The 1233-nt window shown below is 46.9% G+C and overlaps 1 protein-coding gene across 1 annotated transcript in view; it reads right to left on the reverse strand.

Moving 5' to 3' along the window:
* The window catches only part of cdc27 (cell division cycle 27), a gene marked incomplete in the record, with an annotated part of 21724 nt that overhangs the window by 14179 nt on the left and 6312 nt on the right, over positions 1 to 1233 (reverse strand). The window contains 2 exon segments of the mRNA XM_014023172.1: positions 655 to 875; positions 961 to 1106. Of these exon segments, the coding sequence (XP_013878626.1) occupies positions 655 to 875; positions 961 to 1106 (367 nt within the window).

Here is a 1233-nt window from a genome sequence, read left to right on the forward strand (position 1 = left end):
CCTCTGGGACGTGTCTTTAAGCTGAGCTTCCTCTTCACGGAGCACACCTCCTCACCCCCCAGGCCCCAGCCCCCGCCCATGACTCCTGCAGGCTCTCGGCAGTAACAAAGGAAACAGCTGGTGAAACTGAAAGTGAAACTGAAACTGTCTGCGGAGCTCCTTACACTACTTCTCACTCACACCTAGGGGCAATTTAGAGTTATCAATTAACCTAACAGTCATGTTTGTGATCTGTGGGAGGAAGTACCCGGAGAGAACCCACGCATGCATGGAGAGAACAGGCAAACTCTACCCAGAAAGGTCCCCGGGCCGGGATTTGAACCGGCAACCTTCTTGCTGAGAGGCATCAGCTCTACCAACTGAGCCACCGTGCCGAAAATTATTAATTTCTTAAAAATGAATTCCTCCAACAACACTGTCAACTACAATTCCTTTTTACTTTGAAACTTTTGACAGTTTTCCTTCAAGATTAAATCGTTTAATTTAAAAGTTTGTTTTTATGGTGAAGAGAAAAAAAGTGAAATTGTGAACCATTTTCATTATGTAAGAGCAGACAGAATCGAATCGTGATTAATCGATTCAGAACCTTATAAATCGAAGTGAATGGATCTAGAGAATTGGCCCTGACAGACTGGTATAGATGGACACGCTCACCTTGGCGTCAGTGGGCTGAGGGCAGCAGGTCCACCCAACAAACTCCGCCCACTCTTGGGTTTGTTCTGTTTAGCTAGCAGAGACCCGGCTGACGCGATGGAAACAGTGCTACCCAACAGCGAGCCGGTTTCTGGAGATATGAGGGAGGAGTCGATGTAGGAAACGGACACGTCAGACGTTAGCTTTCCGTTCGACGATTCAAGGTTCAAACGGTTCAGCTCCTGTAAAAAACAACAGCTCTGTTAAATCAGGTTTATAATCATCATTCAAATCATTATCTTTATATGAATGTGTGTGTTTGTGTACCAGTGTGTCCTGTGGGGTCTCCATGAGAGCCGTGTCGAGGCGATGAGATGGGTTCTGGGCGGGGCTTACATGTGGAGGGGGCAGGGCTACAGACGAGTTCTGTAGAGCAGACAACCTGAACACTTGATCTGGATCTGGTTTCTCTCCTGGAACAGATTAAATCCCTTCTTTAGAGCACAAAATCACCTGACAAAAACCTGTGTGTGTGTGTGTGTGTGTGTGTGTGTGTGTGTGTGTGTGTGTGTGTGTGTGTGTGTGTGTGTGTGTGTGTGT

Source organism: Austrofundulus limnaeus, unplaced genomic scaffold (assembly GCF_001266775.1).
Source record: "Austrofundulus limnaeus strain Quisiro unplaced genomic scaffold, Austrofundulus_limnaeus-1.0 Scaffold358, whole genome shotgun sequence".
In the NCBI taxonomy this organism is placed as follows: domain Eukaryota; kingdom Metazoa; phylum Chordata; class Actinopteri; order Cyprinodontiformes; family Rivulidae; genus Austrofundulus; species Austrofundulus limnaeus.